The following is a 21197-nucleotide window of genomic DNA, read 5'->3' on the forward strand; positions in this document are numbered from 1 at the left end:
CCAAAGAGCTGTCAAAGGACACCAGAAACAAAATTGTAGACCTGCACCAGTCAGGGAAGACGAATCTGCAATAAGTAAGCAGCTTGGTGTGAAGAAATCAACTGTGGGAGCAATTATTAGAAAATGGAAGACATATCAAACCACTGATAATCCCTCTTGATCTGGGGCTCCATGCAGGATCTCATCACATGGGGTCAAAATGATCACAAGAACGATGAGCAAAAATCCCACAACCGCATGGGGGAACTAGTGCATGACCTGCAGAGAGCTGAGACCAAAGTAACAAAGGCTACCATCAATAACACACCACAGCACCAGGGACTCAAATCCTGCAGTGCCAGATGTGTCCCTCTGCTTAAGCCAGTACATGTCCAGACCCGTCTGAAGTTTGCTAGAGAGCATTTGAATGATCCAGAAGAGGATTGGGAGTATGTCATATGGTCAGATTAAACCAAAATAGAACTTTTTGGTAAAAACTCTACTTGTTGTTTTTGGACGAGAAAGAATGCTGAGTTGCATCCAAAGAACACAATACCTACTGTGAAGCATCCGGGTGGAGACGTCATGCTTTGGGGCTGTTTTTCTGCAAATGGACCAGGACGACTGATCTGTGTAAAGCAAAGAATGATTGGGGCCATGTATCGTGAGATTTTGAGTGAAAACCTTCCATCAGCAAGGGCATTGAAGATGAATCATGGCTGGGTCTTTCAGCATGACAATGATCCCAAAACAAACCGCCCGGGTAATGAAGGAGTGGCTTCGTAAGAAGCATTTCAAGGTCCTGGAGTGGCCTAGCCAGTTTTCAGATCTCAATCCCATAGAAAATCTTTGGAGGGAGTTGAAAGTCTGTGTTACCCAGCGACAGCCCCAAAACATCACTACTCTTGAGGGGATCTGTACGAAGGAATGGGCCAAAATACCAGAAACAGTCTGTGAAAACCTCTTGAAAACGTTTGACCCCTGTCATTGCCAACAAAGGGTATATAACAAAGTATTGAGATGAACTTTTGTTATTGACCAAATACTTATTTTCCACCATAATTAGCAAATAAATTCTTTAAAAAAATCAAAGAATGTGATTTTCTTTTTTCTCATTTTGTCTCTCATATTTGAGGTATATATGATGAAAATTACAGGCCTCTCATCTTTTTAAGTGAGAGAACTTGCACAATTGGTGGCTGACTAAATATGTTTTTGCCCCATTATATATCGCAGGCTTTAAACCTGCAGGACTGAATTATTTATTTTCCTTTAAAACTACATATAAACACCACACACTTGATCCTATTGTATATCATATTTAAATATTGACACATTTATAAAATAAGTTTGACTAATGTGACTAAACATTTCACTCATCATACAAACATCTAGAGATATTTGGTTGCCAGTAGATGGGAACTCAGGAATGGCATTATCATTATGATTTGGCAGCATTTGAGTTTAATTGGCTTTGTCCCAGTACCATTTCTGGGCCACGTTCACATATAGCTACTCATTTATTATACTGTATGAAAACTTTAAAAGAAAAGGAAAGCATATCACAGCTGAATTTGCGTGACCGGTGGAACGTCCTGAATCATAAACAGTAACACTCATTTAGTGTGGTAACAGCACCACCCGGTGGCAAACCTGTAAATAAAACCTGTGAAATTTGGTAGAGGGTGAAATGTTTTGAATTTGAGTGACTAAAACCAGACATTAAAAAAACATTTATGGCACACTATGTCCAAACAAGTGCGTTAAAACGCACATTGTATTAAAGAATGTTATGATTTTGCAATGGCAAAACATCACCCATTAACAGTTGCATCAACCCCTGACACCTGATGAAACAGGGGGTGGGACCAGAAGCACAAGGCTATTGCTATTGGTTTTTCTTCACATTCTCTAACTAGTTTGTCGGTCTTTGGTTTAGAAAATACTTCTTAAAATGTTCCACTACTTTGTCTTTAAGATCCACGCTGGGATCTGCTTCACTGTCGCCCTCCCCAGGAGACTGCACAGGTGGAGCTGGAGACAGGTTGTCCAAGACATCACTCGGGAAATCAGCCAAGCCTCCTGAACCAGCCAGCAGCAGCCATGGAATTGAGTTGTTTTGGTTTTTTTTTAGCTCAATTTTGAGTGTCATGGAAAAGGCAGTGTTTCATTTTTAATACATTTGCAAGAATTTCAAGCAAACTTTTTTCACTTTGTAATTATAAAGTATGTAATTAGGATGTGTAGAATTGTGAGATGAAAAATTAAATGAATCCATTTTGGAATAAGGCTGTAACTTGTGAATACTTTCCAGCTGAACTGTATGTTTCTGTGCATGTGTCTGCATGTTTAAGTGTGTCTGTGAATGGCTGATTTCATGGTGGCTGCAATGAAGAAAAGCAAGTATATCAGCATTCTCAGACCTGGAGTGTGCCCTGTTGCAATGCAATACTGCTCGAGAAAACAGGCATCCTGATTGTGTAGACAATAACGATCGTGGCTCAAGAGTTGGCAGTTCGTCTTGTAATCGGAAGGTTGCCGGTGGTGGTCAGAGGGCCCGGTGGCGCCAGTGTCCGGCAGCCTCGCCTCGGTCAGTGCGCCCCAGGGCAGCTGTGGCTACAATGTAGCTTGCCATCACCAGTGTGTGAATGGGTGGATGACTGAATGTAGTGTAAAGCACTTTGGGGTCCTTAGTTACTATGTAAAGCGGGCGATATACGGTATACGGGCGACCGTGGCTCAGGGGGTTGGGAAGCGCACCTGTAAACGGAAGGTCGCCGGTTCGATCCCCGGCCTTTCTGTCCTGGTCGTTGTACCCTACCGCCTACTGGTGTTGGCCAGAGGGGCCGATGGCGCGATATGGCAGTCTCGCCTCTGTCAGTCTGCCCCAGGGCAGCTGTGGCTACAACCGTAGCTTGCCTCCACCAGTGTATGAATGTGAGCGTGAATGAATAATGGCATTGTAAAGCGCTTTGGGTGCCTTGAAAAGCGCTATATAAATCCAATCTATTATTATACAAATACAGGCCATTTACCATTTAATGCTGGTAATAATTCAGTCCAACCCGCCTCAGGTCAGTGGCTCAGGGTTTTACTGACCCAAATATACTTTTAATGATTTGTGAAAAACAAAAGCTTGTGTTTTATTATAACTGTTAGCGCAATGTAATTAGTGTATTTTATTCATGTTACTAAAGCAATCTGTGACAACAATCTGAGCTCAGTCTTGGATACAGCTCCACCTTTTTATCTATACACATGTGGCAAATGGAAGACTCTGGGTCTAAGTTAAACTATTTAAATGGTGACAACAGAGTTATGGATCAAATCAAAACATTAACGCAAAAAAAAAAATGCTTGGAGAATTTTTTTAGAACTGTTATTCGCTTTACACAATGAATTATTACAACCCTATTTCATGCATTAATTTCTTCTGGCTGGAATACTGTAATTCATTCATTATTATAGTGCTGCTCTAAAATTTCCTGAAAAGCCTTTAGTTAATCCAAAATGGTACAGCAGGAACCCTAACAAGGATTACAAAATTGACATGAACAAATGGATCAAATCTATGGAGTCTTCTTCACAGTAAGTTTAATTATGGAGTTCCACAGGGTTCTTTCCCAGGACCAAGTCTATTTACATTTATCTGTCCATGAAGCCAGAAGACCCACACCAGTGGTAATCTCCATGAAGGTCTGGATCATCTCTAATTTACTCTCTTTCAAAATTCAAATAAATTGGAGATCTTACAACACTGCAAAAATCAGGCCCCATTTTATTTGAAAGACCTCATAGTACCATACATACCACTTTAATAGAGTGTTTTACATTCAGACTGCTAGTTTACTCGTGGCTCCGAAGGTATTTAAAAGTGGAAACGGGGGGCAGAAACTCCATCTTTCAGGTCCCTCTTCTGTTTAACCAGCTCCCAGTTTGGATTCAAGAGCAATGAAAAAGCAAATAAATCAATCCTTGAAGATTGTTGAACTACAGTTATTCTTTTGTACTTATCATCAAAACGAATCATTATACTGTATGAAAGTTATTTGAAAAGAATAAAAATGCAGACATCCAAATACATTTGTAAGTACATTTGCATACATTAAGAATGCCCAATATTTTTAACTGAAAAAGTATTAATGTGTTCCTAATGTCACTGCTTATAGACGCTATCACATCATATTAGAACAAAATGTAAAACATTCCATGTTGTTAAAACTACAGCATTAATTGTATCAAGTCACACACACGCACACACTCACATACATAAAGTGTCTGGCATTGGCTGGATAAATGTTTTCTCTTTTCAGTGCAGTGTTTATATGCTTTGGTAAACCAAGTCCAGTGAGAATCAAGGTGGTGGGCTGGATAGAAGCTCTCAAAAGAGAGTGTTCTCCATTTTTGGTTTTTTTTCCTGAACTTGAGCGAAGTGAAGGTGTCCTCTTTGATTTAAGGTATCCTTAAATTAAGTTGAGCCGGAAGAGGAGGCAAATGCATCTGTACAGAGGAATAGGTAGAGTAAGATGAGTGAGGGACACATTTTAGCAGAAAGAAAAAGTGGAGCGTGATAGATAAGATGAGGAAATGGAAGGAAGCAGAGAGACAAAGAGTGATTCACAAACAGAGCCTAGTTTATTTCTCACAGTTTTGTTGCCTTATGGTTCCAAGCGCTGTCTCCAATCTGCATTTTATTATTATCTCATAACACTTGTTTAATCAGCTACCATCTCTGCTATGGACTTTTTACAGTCTACAGTCTTAGATCAACACATCCCTGCCCTCCAACACTATCAGCATCAGGAGCAGCAGCAACCCCTCAACAGCAACACTGTGTTGCTGTTGAGGTAGGTAAAACATAGGCTACGATTGCTCTCTATTGTCCCCACCTGATGACAGTGATATAGTATGATGCGATTCCATATTAGATTCTTGATGAATGTGGGTTGTTGTTCTTCAGCCTGGTTCTATGTGCCCCTTTTTAACTTTGAGCACCCACCCCTTTAAAAATCTCTGCACAGCCCTGGATCAGACCACCAGTCTTATGGTTAGCAGATGACCTGCTCTACCACTTGAGCTACAGCCACCTTGTAGTGAAGTAAGCTATGCACATGAAGAGTGGCTTTTTAAACACGCAGGCTGTTTTGTAGGCATTATTTCATAACTGCTAATAAATACCTCGTAATGGTGGAGGCCGAGGAGGTTTAAATGTGCTTCCTTGTGACAAAGTATCCACAACCCAGCTGAGTGCACTGGAGCAATACTCCATCTGAGAAGAAAGAGCAGAAGATCATTAAAACTATATATTAGAAAAGATTCATTCTTAAACCTCAATGAAAAGCACCTGAAAAAAGGATGACTTTTTTCTTTATAGATGTGTTCAAGTTTTCTGTTCACTGCATGTTTTAGCTTTGTGTTTATAAAACTTCTAAAAACAGATTATTTACTGTTAATTAAATATTATGCAGTAATACACTTAAAGCAGTACTTTAACGCTTTCACTACATAGAGAGTAAGATAACTTTTTAAGGTAAAGGTTACTTTATTGCCCTCCATAGGACATTTTTTTTTAAAACAGGAAACTGCTTAATCAAAGACAGACCATTAAAAAAAAACATAGTCTGACTTGGATCCCACTCATATCCACCCGTTAAACACTTGTCCAGCCCAGCTTATCACATCCTCCTGAGAACCACCCTATTCATTTATGTCCTCTCTAATGGACATTTCTTTATGGTCTATAGCTTTTGGCTTATTTGAGCTATGGTATTAAGTCTTGATGTACTAAATAGAGGACGTCCTGGGCTTCCCATTGATATCTCATGTGTTTGTGTGGTGTCTTTTAGCTCCAAAGAGGCAGGAAATCACAAAGCATTTCAATGGTAAGATCCTTTTTTCCTCAGTTCTCAGGAAGATATCATAAAGACTTTAAGCAAATTAAATACAGTTAGGCTAGCTCCATCTAGTGGCTAAAAAAAATCTCATTTTAAAAAGACCACAGTGATGTAGTCAATTGATGAATTGTTGGCTCTGACGTATCCTAATCTGAAGCTATCAAAATATGGAATGCTTAAAAACATTCTGACTGACACAACAGCTTTTTCCCATAATCAGCACTTCTTGCTTTTCTCCAAAACATAAAATTACTTACTACAGAGTTGCTTAAGATCAGCCACACTAATTCCAAATAAAACTGTCTTTGTACTAAATAGTAGGTGTTTTCCCTGTATTCTACCTTCCTGTTAATATACCAGTCAAAACAAGTCCTAACCTTTATGTAGAATACTGAACTGGCTGAACCAATGTGCTCTTTCACAGCAGCTCCACGTATGTATCATGAATGAATCAAAGGGTACAAAATGATAAGTTGGAGCTTCGGTTTTACCTGATTCTCCAGAGACCGTAGCCTGTGTTCAAAGTCTCTGCTTTCACTCAGATGTTTAAGCACACCATCTACCCTATATAAACAAAGATACATTTACTTCAGAATGATGGAGTCACAAAGTAATAAATAATGCTGCTACAGTGGAGCATGAAGGTGTGCTCACTTGGCAGACATCCGTTTGAGCCTTTCTGAGTCGCTGCTTTTCTGGATCTTGTTTCGAGCAGTCAGGAAGTCTTCCTTCTGAATTGTTTCCCACGTTGATAATCTGTTAGCTGACTTTGGTTCCAAGTCTAACACTGATAGTAAAGACCAAGGGTTGAAATGATTACCTTTCAACTCAGTTTTCATGCTTTTATCACTGCTAAACTGAGGTCAGTGAGCAAGTAAGTTATTTAGATGCTTCCATTTTAATAAGGCAACTAAAATAAAACAATTAATTAAAAAAAACAAAAAAAACACAGTCACTGATTAAAAAACTCAAAGATAATAGAAGTATGGAACTGAGGCTTCCTCATTCAGCATGTGTAATGGACAATAACTTTAATACATTAGCAGTATTAATTATTTTATTATATTAATAAAATCCACAACTCCTGATTCAATACTGACCAAAGTGGTGGATCTTTACAGAGGGCACTTTGCGGATGACCCTCTTGATAAAGAGGTTGATGTGTGAGAGGATAATGAAAGGAGGAGCCAAAGAAGGACGGGAGTGGTACTCAACAATCAGGTTGTAACGCTGGAACTTCCAGTAGGTGTCACTGTGTTCCTGCACTTTAGAGAAAGTGTAGCTGTGTGGATACAAGCAGATCAGAGCCACTGAGTCAAGTCAAGCCATTCAGTTTGTGAATGCATCCTCAGATATAATAAAAGACTGGTTCTTTACCTAAACATGGCAATTAGCAGGTTGATGAGCAGGATGTTGGTGACCAGGAGATATACGACTAGCAGAATCACTACCAGCCAGTTACTCTCATGAGTTCTACACGGCTCTTCACCGCTGTCAATCAAAGTCACATTGTCTGTGCAGTTGATATCCCAGTCCTTTCCCACTGTCACAAAACAGACATAAAGGAGAAAGTTAAGAAAGTTTTACAGTTTTCTTATTTTTATGCCACTTGCACAAACACTTGTACCATCCATCTCTTCCACAGGGATCTGTCCAAAGATGTGCAAGTATGGCCTGTAGAAAACTCTCCGAAAAATGCGATTCAGGTTTGGATCGTACGAATAGATCAGAGCCTGATTGGCAACGCCGTACGCCATGAGCCACACGCCCAGGAAGAAGAGGAAGAAGAAGACATCCTTCATCTGAACAAGAGGAGAAAATTGTCATTTTGTTTTGTGACATATTATTAAAAGTGTACAACTGGTATAATGCCAACTGATGGTAACTTTCTCACCATCTTTCCTACAATGATGATTTTTGGCCCCAGCTGCTTGTGAATGGCAAAAATGTGAATGAGGCGAAGGGTGAAGACCATGTAGTCCAAACACAGGACATCCCGTCCAAATTCATATGACCAGTGGAACATCCTGAAACACAAGCATAATAATGCTGAATCAGTGTGGTAGCAGCACCACCTGGTGGCAAAGCTGTAAATTAACTAAAGACCCGATATTATGAAAATTATTTTATAGAACACTTAAGACATCCAAATATGAACCAAGGACAGTGTTTTTACAAATGTTACAATCTGCAATGACAAAGCCTCATTCAAAAATAATATTGTAGAAAAAAAAAAATCAGAATTGATTATTTCTATTATTTTTTATTTCTTGTCCATACCTGCAGATTAGTCCTACAATGAACAGGCTGATGGCAGTGAGGTCACATTTATTCCAAACATCCTGAATGTAGAGTCTGAACCTTTGACGCCAAGTCATCGTCCCCAAAAAAATGGTCTTGATGAAGAAGACAAAAATTACTTTACAGATCCATAGAAAACAACAAATAAAACTCAACTATTACTAGATGACATATACCCAAATACAGACGAGCACTTTCCAATTACTGTCATTATTTCAGTAAAGTTAGTAAAATCTGACAGTATAAGATTTTAATTTGTGATTTTTTTATTTTTTAGTGTTTGCTTAATCATATAAAATCAGTGACAAATTTAAAAAAAAAAAATTGCTCATTTATTTTAATGTCAATCTTGAATCTAAGGCTTTTGACACAGCAGCATGTAACCACTGTGTCGCAATGGCACTTTGGGGATAGTTCATTATATATTATATTTGGGGATAGTTATTAAATTCAGTTTTTCCCTTTACATTTTATACAGCTACCAAACCTTTCTGGGAAATAAAGTTCTAAGTAAGATGTCTCTCTTCACTCACCTGTCGGATCTCCTCACAAACGATGGTGAATACCCAGAAGTACAACACACACTCAATAGCAGCTGGACCTGAGGGTGGTGGGGGCTCGAAATCCACCAACAGCACGTAGGCGAAAAGCAAGAGAAACAGGAAGTACATCAGGACGTTGCCCAAAAAGGAGGTGACCGGTGCAAACCAGAACTGACGCCAGCGTGACACTATGAATGGACGCTGTGGTGGTCGGTAAGGTACACCTGTATCAAAGATTATAAACACAGATTAGAAGGTGAGTAAAATGACAGCATGTGGTGACAATAATCTTGTAGTGAGTGACAACACAGGACACACCTTTAATGGTACTCCTGTGAACTTCTGAGTCAACTTCACTGGTGTAAGAAAATATTTTTAATTCATTAGTAGACTTAAGACATAAAAACAACAAACTGACGTTCTATGGACTAACACTGAAGAGTGCAAGTAGAAATATTACTGGTGTTTGATGTCAGAGAAAGAGAAGACGGTGGTCCCATAAAGGCTGTCAGAGTCCTGAGCCACTGCATCCTCATTGGGCATTTCCTCCTCCTCCAGCTGATTGTCTTGTGTCCTTTGAGGTGGAATATGTAGAAAATGTTTAAACATTTTTTTTTTAATTTTTTTTTTTTTTTATATACATCTATATATAGAGAGAGATAGATATATCTATCTCTCTCCCTCTCTATATCTATATTTATATTAAAGTAACACACCCTTCATCTTCACAATGCCAAAAAAACAAAAAACATGCAGCGTTCCAACAGCACACCTGTCGTAGTATTGTTTTGTATATATTCATTTAGTTCTCTTTGGGGGTTTTTCAATGCACGTTAAATAGTCTGTAGTGTAGTGAAAATCAAATATGGGTGACAGATTAGATTACACAAAAATCATGGATAATAGATTTGTAAATAACTGGACATGAATAACTTGAGCTTCTTATATAATATAGATTTAGTATATTTCTAGCTTATTAGGCAGCTCATTTTCTTTCTTCTTGACAAGGAAGGCAGGTGTGAAATGTAAAACTGAGGTCAGAGGTCAAATGTGGCACAATACATTTGGAGACAAACTATAATGTGATATTTAGAATCCCCATATAGCAGTCTAATTTCCTAAATGTCGCCAATACAAACAAAGGACGCAAAATTTTAAGTGTAGTTTTAAAGATAAAAGACGTGAATCAATAAGTTGACCTTGAAGACCTTGGTGAACGTAAGCCAAATAATAATGGTTGTCATGATCCCACTCTACACTCCCACAAAGTTTTATCAGAATTAATTCGAAACATTTCCGCTATCATGATTACAGACAGAATGACATGCATGCAAACACAACCAAAAACATGACCTCTTTGGTAAAACCGCTTTACCTGAAGGAAATGAGGTTGGTGTAGCAGAGGATGGGGCAGAAGAAAGCGAGCAAGAGCTTCCAGACCTCTGTGTTCCTCTTCATATCACCCCACCAGATCTGGGACAGCAGAGACTGGAAGAGGAGAGAAAACAAGGACCTATCCATCAGCAGTAGCTCACTGGCTCAACATGGGGATATGTTATTTTGGAAACATTATGCCATTTTTGATTTGTAAGTAATTTATACTGTTGTACTATGCAAATCTGGATGATCGTGTAAATAAGTTCTTTATAAAAATCAATACTTTTAGATAGGAGTAGCTAAATAATTACAGATCAGTGTATAAAGATGTATATATATTAATATAACAAGCCATTGTGTATTAGCATATTTATTTATAGAGACTGTATATGTATACATTAGTTTGTATAACCAAAACAGCCTTATGCTTCATCAGACCATTTGAGTTTCAGCTTAAAATATCAAATGCTTTTCAAGATATGTTTTTTGAAAATTTGTCCATGTACCCACTTTAAGGTCTTTTTTTCCACATCTAAATCGGAGGCAACGTTTGAACATGAATATCTCTATTAAAGGTAAAAGACTGAATTTTCACTGTCCTTTCTTACCATCAAAATTGATCTGTAACTTGTGACAGATGCACCAAAAATGTCTTAATTATTGGTTAGTTAGAATATAAAGAAAAGGAAAGTCCAGCATTCCTACAAAATCCCATATTTGAGGACATGTTAAATAGAAACTTCAAATTGCAAGAGAACTACTGATATTTTTGTAGTTTATAGTTGAATTACACAATGTTGTAAAAGAAATCTGTAGAAAACCTTTTTACCATGAAATAATTCACACTCACAAAAAAGGAAGAATTTCATTCTACAGGGAACAATATGACGTACGACAAAACCAAAAATATCAGTAGACCATCTGTCCAAACAGAACACAGATGCTACACCAATTCAGAAAATAATTTTGTTAAATATGTGCATGTTTTTTTTATTTTCAAGACCTGGGTCATTATATTATCTGCTCCATCATCTCCCAGCTTCTTATATCATATAACATTTTAGATATCCGTTTTTGGGTTGTTGTTTTTTTAAAAGGCCCCTCTACACACTTTCATGCCATTTTTTTTCCACATTGAAATAGAAGTCAATGTTTGAACATGACTATCAGAAAAACAATTAAAGATAAAAGCCTGGATAAAAACAGGATTTCTCATTTAGGACAAATACATCAAGAAGTATCTGCGTATTGGCAAAGTAGCATTTGAAAAAATTAAAGCGATCTTTTAAAATTCCATATTTGTGCACACAATTTTTTTTTTTTTTTTTTTTTTTTTAATGCTTGTTCTATTTAACTTTCATGTTGGAAATATCAAAACTTGTACGAGTAAAGTGAAAATATCAGTAGATAGTCTAATCTAAATAGAACAGCAAAATAGAACAGCAACAAATAGTATTCAATTTATAACTACTTTTTATAACAATTTTTTTTTGTACAATATGTGCAAATTTTTCATTTTCGTGACCTGTTCTACCTACCTACCACTTTGAGACCTACACTCCTGGAAGAGAATATTACACATGAAAATATATTTCAGGTGAGAATGATCTGCTAGCCTTTTTTAATATATTGCTTGACAGTATATAAAAATATATAAGCTAAAATTTCGCAGTAATCATTATCTACGTCCAAACTTGGAATGATAAAATTTTTTAATAGAAAAATTAGACTGATAATTTTTTTAAAACCTCGATTTGTGACAGAGTGACCAAGGTCTGGAAATTTAAAAATAGGCTCATAAATAACTGAATTATTTCCCCATTATAATTCCAGTACCATCTAGAAGCTGCAATTTTGTTACTCACATTTTTTGATGCAAATTAAAAACACTGATTCATTTTAATCAGCCCAGTGAAAGTCTTTGAGATGTCAATCTTAAAACATTGTTGCAGATTTCAATGTACAAAACACATCATTTGAAAGTGGGTCGATGGACAATGTTTTTTTTGTTTTTTTTTAATTATATCTTTAAAAATTATTTGTTACATTAAGGTAGAATTTCAAAGATTAGATTTGTTCAAACTATTGGACCACAAAATTATTACGCAAATTGCAGATTTTCGAGCAAGAAATGTTACAAAAGCTGGCTTATTTGGGATGGAATGACCCATTCTTTCCCTCAAATGATCAATATTTTCTCTATATAAATATGATGGCTTCCTTCGATTTCTTGCCCATTTTTTTTAATAGCATTCAGTTCAGTTCATTTTTATTTCAAACATTTACATTCACAATCATTACAAAATATCATTCCATTCTTTGCATTTGTTACCTATATTTTGGAAAATGACGATGTTATTCAGATTTATGGCCCATGTGCTAGATGAAAGGAACACCATTCACATGAATGACAAATATGACACACCTGTACGCCATCATTACTGAAGAAAAGCCGAGCATCGGCGCTCATGCCCATCTGAAGGCAGGTGGTGTCACCCCAGATGGGAGACTTCCTAATCAGCAGGGTGAAGGAACGGTTTTCATCACTCCGATAACAAGAGCTGAAAATATCTGCGATAAAGTGGACAAGACACGTGATGAAGAGTTCGATGAGATTTGTTACTATTGTGTTACATCAGCTGTTGAAAGGAAAATTCTAAGGAAATTAAATAAAATGATTGCAAAACTAGATATCAAACCATCCTAACAGTGTAGTGGAAAACTGCAGTTACTGTCTCACCATGAGCCAGGTTCTCAAACGTCTGGGCCAGTTCTTTCATGGAGAGTTTGGTTTCAGTCTCCTCCTCCAGTTTGGACAGGTCTCTGAGTATATTACAGCCAGTGAGAGCACTCAGGACTGCCTCACCTGCCTGGAAAGGAGATCACCAATTTATAACATCACTCATGATAAAATGTGTTTTTAGCATTTATTTAATTTTATATTAAGACTTAACACTATGATTTTATAATATTTAACAAAATTACCCTTTAGGATCATAAAATAATAATGAACAATATATTGCAATTAATTGACTCGAACAACTTTGATACATGGCAAGCAGCGTCTAGTTCGAGGTTGTCAAATGTAAGGCCCGCAGGCTGAGATCATTTCCAATGGCCCGTCATATTAATGGTATTAATGGCCCGTCAGGATGTGGGAATCCATGCAGACGGGGGTGGGGCTTTATCTCACATGTAAAGGCAGACGTCCCGAAAACAGCCCAGAAGACGGAGAGATGGGGGAGTCAGATTTAAATGCAAGCTTGTCAGGAAAAGTGAAGCGAGGAGTGAAAATGTAAAATGAGCAGTATGTGGCTGCATTTCAATGATATTGGAGACTGAAAAGCAGAGTGCAGAATTGATCAAATTGGGAGTGGGATTAGGTAATACAAGTTTTTATTCCCAGCCATTTTCCATTGTGGATGACAAAAGGTTTCAAACTTGTCTACTATAGGAATTTCTGGGGGTTTTTACAACTACGGTTAAAAGAAAAAACTAAAAACTGGACAGTCTGGGTAATGAGCTACCAGAACTTTTTACACATTTATTCCTTAGAATTTAAGTCCAAAGAGTCGTGCTGAGTGATTTCTTTTCTTGACACAGCAGCTTTTTCTTTATCATGTGGAAAAACAGGTTTCACACCTGGTCCAGTTGCAGCTCATTCTCACACATGCCCAATATAGTGCAACTTCCCCTGAAAACTCTGCTCTATTTAAATAACAATCCATCCATTTCAAACCAGCTGAACACCAGTAAAACACAATTCTTGCAGTTTGTCTCAGAGGTTTTACCATCTCCCAGAAGAAAAGGGCCATCTCCCTGCGGTTCTGCAGTACAGCCCAGAGGAAGAGTGAAGCCCAGGGATGGGGGCAGCGCAGCTCCCGATAGAACGAATCTCCACGCAGAACCTTATTTGCACGCTGGGAAGAATAAAAATATAAGAACATTTATTGTCATGTTAACCATAAAAATAGAAATGTCAGCACAAGTACACTGTGTGTTTATTCTGAAAGGTTCAGAGTACCCTCAGAGCTGTCCTTTTGGATGAAGTGAACTCTAAGCCCAAAGCTTTATAGTAGAAAGGCTGGCAGACATCACCCATTAACAGCTCCAGGACCCCTGACACCTGAGGAAACATGTGGGTGGGACAATAAGCACAACAGTATCAGGTTTTCTTCACATTCGTAATGAATCTTTGAGAATAATTAATTAAAAAAGACAGAATCTCATTGATTAGAAAACTCACCTCAAAAAGGGTGACCTCCTTCACTGGTCCACTTTGATTGTTATCTTTCACCATTTTTGAGGATGAATTCTGTTTTTCTGATGGCGAGGGGCGTTCCACTATTGCCAGCCGCTCTGCTAGACACTGCTGTAGCAGCTGATAGAGCACGGTCCCATCTGGCACAGAGCGATAGAGGCTTTCCAGCCTGCCATAAGTGAGGTACTCCATGATGTTCAAACCATTCTCAGTGAAAAGCCGAACAAACTGGGGCTTGTCGTTGATCAGCGCATCTGTCATTGAGTCCTCCAAATCTTCATACTGTTTAATTGGAGGAACAAAATCATGTTTTAGGACAGGTTAATACCTTAAGCCAAGTATTCTGTAAATCATAGGTAAACTGTATCTGTCAGAAGTGGTATAATAAACTGCACAATGTACTTCAGAGTATTTCCATTCAGTGTGATGTCTTTTTCCCTCCTCACCTTCCACTGGATGTCTCCATTGAAGAGTTCAGTCTTGGCAATGTCAACCCTGTTCCACGTTACTGCTAGTTTCAGCTCATCAGTATAAGGATTGGCCTCAGCTGATGATTGCTGCTTACTTGCTGAAAAACACAAACACGACAAAAATTAATCAAAATAAGGATTAAAAGTGCATGTTGCTGCTATGTTGTAAAATTACTGTCTACTTATATTTACCTCCCACGAGTGTTTTAAGCAGGACTGTGTCAAAGTCATTTGGACTCTCGTGCTCTCCGTGGTAGACTGTAATCAAATCTTTGTTCTGGTAAATGCTCAAAGCCTGGAGACAGAAGAAGGGAAAAGGAACAGGAACAATGCAAAATATTTTAGAAAAAAAAAAGTTAGTAAAGACAGACAGCGATGAGGAAGAAACTGGTGACAAAGGTTCTTTTCAAACTCATGTTGTCATTCATGGCACAGCCTCTAATTAAGCAAGAGGGTATGACTTAAATCAATTGGAACTGCGATCCTGAAAAACTGACAAAAAGGTCGAGCCATAGACTCCCTGAGGGCATGAATATTAGAACTGAAAACAGTTTAGTAAGCAGCTGACAGATATGCAGGCTATAAAAAGTCTTTCCTCGTACTCTTCTGCAGAGTAAAGGCCAATGCAATGTTTCTGTTGTCAGCACTCACCTGTTCAACTAGTTTGTCGGTCTGTGTTTCTGAAGGAAAGTGCTTCTTAAAACGTTCTGCCACTCTGTCTTTAAGATCCACACTGGGAGTTTTAGGAGCCTCACTGTTGCCTTCACCAGAGGACGGCACAGCTGGAGCTGAAGACCGGTTCTCCAAGATATCACTCAGGAAATCAGCCAATCCTCCTGAGCCAGCCAGAACCAGCCAGGGGATGGATTTTTTCAGAGAGAGATCCATTCTCTGACAGACATTACAAAAACCATGAAATAAAGATTGGCACAATTTAAATTAGAATTCGCAATTTTTGTTTTAATAATTCACATAAAAAGCTGTAAAAGACTGTACCTTCAGCATGTCTGTTTCCCCTGATATCAGCATACAAAGGACAGGGATGTCAATGCTGCCACTTCCTTTAAAAAGATACAACTATTTTTAACACGTTTCAATCTTGATCAAATGTTTTTACTAACTTAATGAGAGTGATCATACTAAGATTTGCAAAGTGCATAATTTTCATGAAGCACAACAGCTGACACTCATTCAAAGAGCACCCTGTGGATTTTTTTTTTTTTTTTACTTGAATGTTAATGTTGTAGAGTTACGTGTAAAATACATGCAGTGACTTGCAATGGCTTTCTTCCCATAGATACGGAAAAAAAAAATCATTCAACCAAAACACAAAGGAACATGTAAAGCCTGTAACTCTGAAAGGATGTATTTTGGGAATAATGGTACAGGATACCAGAGTTAATTCTCATTTAGCACAATTAGATTTAAATCAGTTAACTTAAACTGAATACATGAGTGGAAGATAATGTGTACTCAAGTATAGTTTCTGCTTTAATTCAGAGGCTATAAATGTTGTACTTCATAGTTTATGGTACCATCTCTAACCCCATATGCCTGTGCGCTGGTGGGAAATGTATTCCTCCAGTCTGGCTCTGAAATCTGTTTCTCCTCCTCTGCGGCCCACACTCCCATCGTCCACGAGGAGGAAGGCCTGGTAGTTGTTGTCCAGGTAGCAGGAGTCCTGGGAAATGTTTTGGACATAGTACTTTGCTGGAAAGCTTCCCTGCAAAAGAAGAAAAAACAGTTATTCCAGTGTTTCTTTCCACATTTCAGCCTTAGTTATTTTAAATTGGAGCAAGAACTGCCAACAGTGTGTTCACCCAATAAAACCTGACAAATCAACACGGACAATGTGTCAAATCATGGTCCTTTTCCACAAAGACAACAAGATATAATTTAACGCTTAGAGAAATGAGCAAATGTGTGAGAGTCTGTACTACCTGAGGGTTGACCAGCTGCTCTCGTTTTTCCACAAGGCCCCAGGGAGCAATGCCCAACGCTACCACCTTGTTGAGCGAGTATGAAGAAGCTGCAGTTGCATGATCTCTCACTGCCTGTCCAACACACCTGCCAACACCTTCACGCAGACCTGTAGTTAAGATCCATGCACCTGGGGAAACAGGTGAAAAATCAGATTTTTTTTTCCAGTTTTCTTCAGTGAATAAAATATAACTTTATGTGACTTTGCAAATCACTGGATTCTGTTTTATTTACATATTGCACTGCATCTCAATTTATTTATTTTTTTACAGCTAAGATTGTCAACAATTTATTACAGGGTCTGTTGTTTCTCTAAACATGAACAAACAAAGGTGATATCAAAACTTGTAAATGTGTTTCACATTTTACACCAGTTTTAACACAGTAAGGTTCAGTGTTATAAAAAGAACAAAACTAATGAGACTTGACCACCTGGGCACCAAAACGGGAAGAAAAACAAAGGGAGCAGAACCAAATTATTGATCCCTGAGAAATAAACCTAAGACCACAGCAAGTCAAGTATCAGATGCATACACAATTATCTGTAAAAGAATTAAAAGCACATAAAAAAGACAAGAAAGGCCACAGACATGCGTAAAACATGTTTTTATATGCAACGGGTTTTAACACCAAATATGGTGCCACGCCCTGTCCTATGTCTTATCTAACAAAGATGTTTAGGGAGTGTGAGCCGTGTAGTTACTTGCATGTTTGTGTGCATGTTTTGTTTGGGGCTTTGATTTTTTATTCACTATGTCTTGGACTTGTTTTGAGAAAACAGCGAGTGACCTCAGACGACGGGGAGATCAGTATCGCCATATGCCACCTGCACTTGGTACAGTAGCCAGAGAGGAAATGGCCATTGTACTACCAAATTAGGACCGGACCCCAGGGAGTCGTGTAGTGTGTTTAGACTAGATTTTGTAATAGCTGGATTCTTCCCGCTAAAACCACCATGAGTAGGTGGTCAATGTCTGACAGGATCATTTGTCAGTTCTTTTATCTTCATCTGGAAATTATCATGACATCTGCTAACCAACGATAACCCGCTTCAGCAACCAGAACAGAAACAAGATGCTGAGCTCAGATATGCCAGACACATCACACATGTGAGTTTGTTGGAGCACTGACACACTGGCAGATGCATAAAGTTTTTACCTGTGCTTTGTGACGCTTTCACCAGTCCCTGTCTGAGGACCTCCCGTACCCAGGTCTTCACCTGTGTCCTTCCCTCTCCGCCCACAACAGAAACAACCAGGTTGGGTAGAGGAAGACCCCAATGGGTTGTCAACAAGTTGTACACCACCAAAGGCTCAGTGCTCCATGACAGGCGCAGGAACTAAGTTTAGACATTTGATGGATTAAAAGAAGCACGCCCATGTCAACAATGCAAAAAGATTTGAGAAGTAATGACCTGTGATCACACTAGTACTAAAGATGAACGACTCAGTGTTTCAACCTTTAAATTGTAATAAAATGAAAAAAAAAGAAGCTTGTCATGTGATCTGTACTGACTTTTGACTCTGTTTACTCAGGTGGAGTGGAGGTAGACTGAAGGTCAGGAAAATTCAAAGAATTGACTACTACAGCTCAGGGTTTATCTTTACCTTTATTTAACTCACCTTTGGAGGGTCACCTTTCTTTTAAAAACATGTACACATGTTCAAGAACTCTCAGGCTTTTGAAGTAAAGCATTCAAACATTATGAGAGAAAAATAAAAGCACCCACATAGCTGTGCCTCTTGCTGGCTCCTGCAAACTGCACCTCTCCAAAGGCATCTGTCGGTCGTTCAGAGGAGTGCTGCATGCTTTTCCACTGGTTCACGATGGCTGTGCTGAAATAGTCTCCAAGAGCCGCAGAGGCATGGTCATCTCTTGCAGCCCCACACTGACACAATGCACCATTACTGAGAGAGGTGGAGGGATAAAAACAACACCATGAGAAGTTACTCAAAATACAGACGTGCTATTATTAAAAGACAGAGGTCACAGTACCTGAAGGAATCTTCTACAAAAGTGCTGCACACTCTTTTCTTGATGATTTTGGGGATCCAACTCTGAAAGCATTTTTCAACAGTTATTTAACATTACTGAATTATTACAAAAGCTGATTCAATTCTGAATCCAATCCTAAAATCTCATGCATGTGGCAGCAGGGTGCAGAAAACCGTCCACATGTTGACTCTGGCTAAGAGAAACTACCCAGTAATAAGTTGGCGAGCTGTGCTGTGCATAAACACCAGACTGTGATTTCTGATGATGTAAAGTAGTTTGAGCTCAGGTGTGTGCAACAGTCAGGCTGTGCATAAGCATATTCTGCAGTGGGGCTACATTACATTTTGTTTTCACCAATGTATTCAGTGCTAATCTTTCTGTAATGTTATCAGCCAAGCAGTAAAGAGAGAACATCTTCCCTACAGGCCGTTTAACTGAGAAAAAACAAACACGATGGCCCCATTGCATTTATTGGTGCCAGTAGCTGACGCCTCGTCTAGAGTCCTGCAACTGATGCAGCTAAACGGAACAGAATGCAGTCATCATTAACTATCACCGACGCCCTTTTTAGCTGCGTATGGTTACGATGCTCGGTTTAGTAGACATAAGTTAGTTTCTTATAGGTGGTGTGCTTTCCATTATCGCTTAGCCAGCAAAGTGGACTGCTGCGTTAGAAATGCTTCGCCTAAGCCGTTCCCAGTTGTTAAAGCTGTAACGTCCACCGGTTAGACAAGTTTAGGGTCAACAAACCACAGCGGAAACAAAGCAGACGGATAGGTCCTGCATTCGTTCGCGCAAACGTGCACGTTTGGACAGCTGTTGCTGCACGACGTGTTTTTCCAAGAAGACTGTGGGCGACTCACCGCCGTTCCTCGAAACTTCATTGGCAGAAGTTCCGAGTATAGCGTTAACTTCCACTTCCAAAAAATGTAGCGGTACTTTGCCAAAGCACCACTATAGCATCACAACAGCAGCTGGAGGACTTCAGTGAAAGCTAACCCACCTGGCTCTTCTCAGTTTGGACAATATTGTCTCTGCCGTCGCCTCCTCCTCCTCCTTCTTCTGCTCCTGTGTCTTTCATGTTTTCCTTTCAGTCGTTCTCAATGAGAAATGTATGCGGAAGCATTAAAGGGGTTGCTTTCTGACTATTTTCCACCTTGTCTCCTACTGCTGAAACCCCATTCCCTGCTACTGCAGTCACTCAGTGTGCGCAAAGAAAAATAGGTGCAGCCAGCACACAGGTAAGGGTGTGGTTTCACAGAGGCAGACAATCACACTAAAGCATGCAAACAGGAAGGGCCGGTCAGAACCACAAAGTGGGCTACAGTTTATTGAAATACTTCCTCATCTCCTTATCTGGTCACTGGTATCTGTTGTTGGAACTGAATACCCTCAATGACACCACTGTAGCAGAAAGACTGCTAAACATGCCCAAGCTTGTGTTCTTTAATTGTTACTGGAGCCTAAAAATATCACACATTTGTAGTAGAACCTGTTAGGTATGTGTTTCTGTGGTGCTCACTTCCGTCAGAAGTAAAAAGAACAATAGAATGAACAACAAAAAATCCTGCCTGCAGGGGTTTTGTTTCAGAGGCAAATTACAGTCTTGTTCAGCTGAAATTCAGGTCATTGTTTCATCTTTCTAGAATTTATAGATGTCTCATAGTTGTCCTCTGTACCATTTCAAAGGCTCTTTATGAGAGGTGATCATGTAGCAGGTTTTATACCTGTAGGATTGCACTATACCTTTCCTTTAAGACTATACATAAACACCACAAACTTAATTCTCTTAAATATTTATTGCATATCATATTTAAATATTTAGATATTTAAAGTATAAAACGCACATTTCACACAAGACACAAAAATCAACACCATTTGCGAGCATACATTTCTAATAAGTACCAGTCAGTCAGAGCAGACATAGAGATATTTGGTTTTCAGTAGATGGAAAACTATGTGGGCAGCTCTCCACCCCTTCAGTCCTTAATTGCTGACATTCCTTTTGGTCCTATCTGCCGTAGCCCTGTGGATCTTTTGCCTTCTTTGACTCCTCCTTTCCGGTTCCTTTGCTGAAGTGGTATAAAGTGCTGGCTAAGTTGTGAAGCTGGCATGTCCCGAGCTGGCATCCACGCTGAAGTGCACGCGGCAGTCGTGGCTTCAGCCCCATGCTGTCGTGATGAAAATGAGAAGGGTGAACATCAAACTCAAACGTGCAGAACATCACATGTAAAAAAAAATGCAGTTATGAAAGAAGTTGAAAAAAAAGGGGTGTCTTTCTGAAAATCAATCACAATATTTACCCTCTAATAAAGGACTGATAGTGACATGACCATGATTTTTAACAAATTATTTGATTTAGTTTTTCAGGTTAAATAATGCTCTTTTTCTATTGACA

The 21197-nt window shown here is 38.9% G+C and overlaps 1 protein-coding gene across 1 annotated transcript; it reads right to left on the reverse strand.

Moving 5' to 3' along the window:
- Window positions 1-3270: 3270 nt before the first annotated feature.
- LOC116319906 (transient receptor potential cation channel subfamily M member 4-like) lies at window positions 3271-20069 on the reverse strand. The gene is made up of 28 exons (XM_031739372.2): window positions 19803-20069; window positions 18800-18861; window positions 18534-18711; window positions 17963-18143; window positions 16765-16934; window positions 16370-16547; window positions 15821-15885; window positions 15476-15715; window positions 15017-15119; window positions 14801-14922; window positions 14340-14636; window positions 14118-14219; window positions 13885-14013; window positions 12834-12963; window positions 12519-12664; window positions 10092-10204; window positions 9177-9290; window positions 9035-9072; window positions 8708-8940; window positions 8154-8269; window positions 7768-7900; window positions 7501-7675; window positions 7251-7416; window positions 6974-7155; window positions 6528-6660; window positions 6365-6437; window positions 5158-5248; window positions 3271-4479 (listed from the first exon to the last, which is right to left on the reverse strand). Exons 1-28 carry the CDS (start codon window positions 19878-19880, stop codon window positions 4448-4450), a joined length of 3780 nt encoding a protein of 1259 aa, XP_031595232.2. The 5' UTR covers window positions 19881-20069; the 3' UTR covers window positions 3271-4447.
- Between the last annotated feature and the right edge of the window lie 1128 nt (window positions 20070-21197).

This window comes from Oreochromis aureus, linkage group 8 (genome assembly GCF_013358895.1).
Source record: "Oreochromis aureus strain Israel breed Guangdong linkage group 8, ZZ_aureus, whole genome shotgun sequence".
NCBI lineage: Eukaryota > Metazoa > Chordata > Actinopteri > Cichliformes > Cichlidae > Oreochromis > Oreochromis aureus.